This window comes from Lolium rigidum, chromosome 5 (genome assembly GCF_022539505.1).
Source record: "Lolium rigidum isolate FL_2022 chromosome 5, APGP_CSIRO_Lrig_0.1, whole genome shotgun sequence".
In the NCBI taxonomy this organism is placed as follows: domain Eukaryota; kingdom Viridiplantae; phylum Streptophyta; class Magnoliopsida; order Poales; family Poaceae; genus Lolium; species Lolium rigidum.
In genome coordinates, this window is record NC_061512.1 from 235,847,337 (window position 1) to 235,851,370 (window position 4,034).

General features: G+C 46.2%; 1 protein-coding gene across 2 annotated transcripts; it reads right to left on the reverse strand.

The window, feature by feature from the left end:
• Positions 1-256: 256 nt before the first annotated feature.
• LOC124653537 (protein PIN-LIKES 7-like) lies at positions 257-4,034 on the reverse strand. Of its 2 annotated transcripts, XM_047192592.1 has the most exons (8): positions 3,771-4,034; positions 3,432-3,678; positions 3,095-3,319; positions 2,861-3,004; positions 1,199-1,299; positions 1,043-1,095; positions 593-951; positions 257-561 (listed from the first exon to the last, which is right to left on the reverse strand). In XM_047192592.1, the coding sequence occupies exons 1-7, from the start codon at positions 3,983-3,985 to the stop codon at positions 638-640; spliced, it is 1,299 nt and encodes a 432-aa protein (XP_047048548.1). In that variant the 5' UTR covers positions 3,986-4,034; the 3' UTR covers positions 257-561; positions 593-637. The 2 variants fall into 2 exon arrangements, with proteins under 2 accessions (XP_047048548.1, XP_047048547.1); XM_047192591.1 differs by having other exon boundaries at positions 258-951; positions 3,771-4,033.

The following is a 4,034-nucleotide window of genomic DNA, read 5'->3' on the forward strand; positions in this document are numbered from 1 at the left end:
AGTGCTAGGTACTAGCTCCATGTCCCATTTCTCTTCTTTAATTCTGCACCTTTTTTCATCATAGATTTGCGACAGTGATTTCATTAGTGATCAAAGAATATGGAAATAGATGTTTGATTAATTAGTTTGTATTTTTTTTATTGCAGAACGGTTGAAATATTTCATCTTTTTAAGAAACATGCAGCAAAGAAGATTGCATATCTTGCCGTGGAAGAGCAAACTTCTGTTCCATTTAAATATGCCTCACTGTTGCCATTGCCGCCGCTACTTGAAAATTGCGGGTATGTGTATTCTTTATCCACCGAGACATAATCGTTGAGTTTATGCCGCCTTTGGTTGTTAGTTTTTTCTATTTTCGTTGCGCTTTACTGTAAACACATGTACATATAAAGGTATTGGAAAAAAATTGTGTAGTTGTCTCACCCTAACGTAAAATCCTAGATTCACCACTGGTATTCTCCATGGTTGATTAATAGGAGTACTTTACATCCGTAATTGTATGATCATCCTATGAAATATTGTTGCTTTCAGATTGGTGACCTCATAAATGTAGGTAGAGACCCGGTTTTTTTGAAGAAAAAAACCCATAGACGAACTACATGTTGGTGGCAGCAAAGCCAGGTTGAATTTCGGATGTCTAGGCCGCGAGGATTGACATGAAGACGGTGGACCAGGCGGTGAGCGCAAGGGCGGCCATGAGGTATGTCCACAGGAAGATGACGGAGCACTCCTCTTGGGCGACGTCGTAGAGCTGGGCCATGGTGCCGATGCTCATCGCGGGAGGCAGGGCAAACTGGAGCATCAGCACGTACTGGTACAGCGGGTCCGGCGGCAGGAAGCCGAGTGTGCGCGCCGACTTGATCACCACCACCCCGACCATGGGCAGGATCACGTACCGGACGCAGATGATCGCCGCGATCACCCACCGCGACACCGTCGTCTTGCGCACGCCTGACGAGCGACGACACCATCATTCAGACAACTGCCAAATGCCAGTGTAAAGTCCAGGTAAGCCTGCACGAAGAGTCACTCAGAGTCGTACCTTTAGTGAGGTTTCCACCGAGGATGAGGGTGACACAGGGTACGGCGGCATCTCTGCATGAAACGAGAATTTCAACAATCATCATCCATATATATACTACTTTTCACACACTGTTTGAACTGTAAACTGGACATGAGACACACTGCATTTGCATACCCAAGTAGTTTGAGCGAGTCTTGCACAACCCGCAGGGGGGCGTCGTTGCCGACAAATGTAGATCTCAGCCATGGCACTACCCCAACAATGAAGCCTAGCACCTGTCAGTTAGGGAGTTCATTTCAGCTTCTATACTCATCTGCCATATCTAACATATGAGTTATTTCCACCGTAAGTTCTAGTCTCTAGATTATGGGGGAGAGATCTACCCAAGAGTTGGCAACCGACTTTGCCTTCATCATGGTCAAATGGATGCATGATAATGATGAAAGCCATTAGAAGACGGTTGGTTTTCTAGCTAGGCAAATCTACTCTCCTACAGAGAGAGACGGAGAGACCGGCTTGTACTACTAAATTATGTCCAAGTTTTCCGATGTTTCTATTTATCTTCACTTTTATCGGTTCAATTTTTGTGTTGACAAAGTGATCAATTTAAGAGAAAGTATCGGTTGACGAAATGGAACATCATTTGTCGCCCAAAGACCAAGACGACCTAGGCATGATGTGCTCAATATAAAGAACAAGTTTTCACTCAGCAGGTGATTGTTTAAACTAACTATTCAATAAGGATGAGCATGATGGGAATTGCTTCATACCACATTCATTCCATATTAATTGACTCAACTTTATCTAAAAATACATACATATTTAGATAAAGTTAAGTCAGTTAATTGAGAAAGATGGAGTAATAAATGTCTACTACGTCATAAGTTTTTATCTCAAGTATAGGCTAACCCTACTGAATTTTCCTTCTCAAAGAGACTCGTGAAAGTTAAAGGGACGTTTTTTAACTGAAGCCCTTCATCATTGGTGATGGATTGAGCACTCGGTTTTAGGAAGAAACATGGCTAGGGGACCATCCATTAGCTCAGTAATACTCATCTTTGTATAATATTGTCCAACATAAACATATTATGGTTTCCAATGTTCCATCGGAGGTACTGCTAACCATATGTTTTAGGTGATCCTTGACAGGGAACAAGCTGAGTGCATGGCTTCATTGAGTTTAGAGATTGATGGGTTTCATCTTTCTGAAGAGACTGATACTTTTAATTGAAAGCTAACTGAATCTGGGCATTTTTATGGTCAAATCAATGTATGCATACTTTATAAGTGTCAATTGTAGGTTACTTCTAAAATACGTGTTGAAGCTGAAGGTGCCTCTAAAAAAAGATCATTACGTGGATTCTTCCTAAGAATGTTTTGCTCACAACGGATAATCTAGCTATGGAATTTGTGTGGTTGTAAAAAATGCGTCGAACATTTACTTATTTCATGTCCTTCCGCTCCCTTTATACGTAGAATTGTCTATTTTACTTTTAATACACCACCTCCAGCCAATATCACAAATATATTTACCAATTGGTTTAATGGAATTGATAAAAAGAAAGGCCAAATGCAAGTAGTTTGTGCGAGTTTTGCACGACCAGCAGGGGAGCGTTTTGCCGGCAAATGTAGATCTCAGCCAGGGCACTACCACAACAATGAAGCCCAGCACCTTGCAATTAGCTAGAGAGCTCATTTCAGCTTCTATGCTCCAGACATATCTGCCTCCTCTGAGGGTGGTGATCTGCTCAGAACTCATGACGACAGCGGCGACAATGACAAAGAGAATGCATATATATTATATAGTCGTTCTGCATCTTGTGACAGTGAACTTACCGCACCGACAGTAGGCGGCGCGGTGAGCTCCTCGACGATCTGGTGGGCGCCATGTTTCAGCTTGTCCCACATGCTGTTGCCGCTCGTGTTATTGCTGCAACCGGAACGTTGGTGGTCACCAGTAGGCAGCAACGGCGCCAGTAACTGCATGTGAGAAAATTAATTCAGAATCAGGACAGTTCTTTCGGAGCAGTACTGAAACAGTGAAACTAGTGAAAAAGTTGGGCGCTGTTCCTTCTCATGGACGCCAGAGCTGCTCTCCGATGGTAGCGAGACAACCCCCTCCTCCTCGTCGCCGTCGTCTTCCTCGGCGTCTTGTTTCCTGCAGGGCTCTTCCTCTGACCTCACCAAATAGTCCTTGGGATCATGAACCTCGTGTGTGATCATGGTCTTGCGGTACAGCTCGCTGGACCTCTTCATCACGCTGTTCGTGTGAGTCCAGATGTATAGTCCTCCGAGCTAGCATCGATCATGTATCTTAGTTACTACTTATATTGATCGATCGTTAAACTGCATGTTATCAAATCCATATGATGCATTGACCATTGAGAAGTGAGAAGTGAATTGTTACCGCCATGGAGAATGAGGCGTAGGAGAGGCCTCGGTCAGTGCACACGTCGCCGCCGCCGAACGGGTTGCCGTCCTCCCGGCACACCGCCGGGATCACGATGAGCAGCAAGTTCCCAAAGTTTGCGGCCGAGCAGGAGGCGACGACCAGCCCCCGGAGGTGCTGCGGCGGCCGCAGCAGGAGCACCACCACCCATCCGAGGACTCCGCCGGTCAGGAAGATGATCCCGATGTTCACTGGCATGAACCACCTGAATTCCAGTGATCACGCATGTCATGCTTCTTTTTTTTTTGCGAATTGGTTGTCAATTATAAAGCCGGGAGCAGTAAGAATGCAAGGGACCATGAAATGGCGTCCTGGAGCGTGACGGTCCTGGCGAGGCTGGCGAGCATGAGCGCGGGCGTGAAGACGGCGTAGACGACGCGGTTGATGTCGGCGCGGGCGGCCGCGGTGAGGAGGTTGCACCGGCCAGAGGCGAGATAGGCGCCGAGGAGGACCACCAGGAGCACCTCCATCACCGGCATCAATGCCACCACCAGCAACGACACGAACCCCATCGTCGATCAACCTCGAGGCTCGACTGCTAGAGTATTCTAGCTAGCTAGA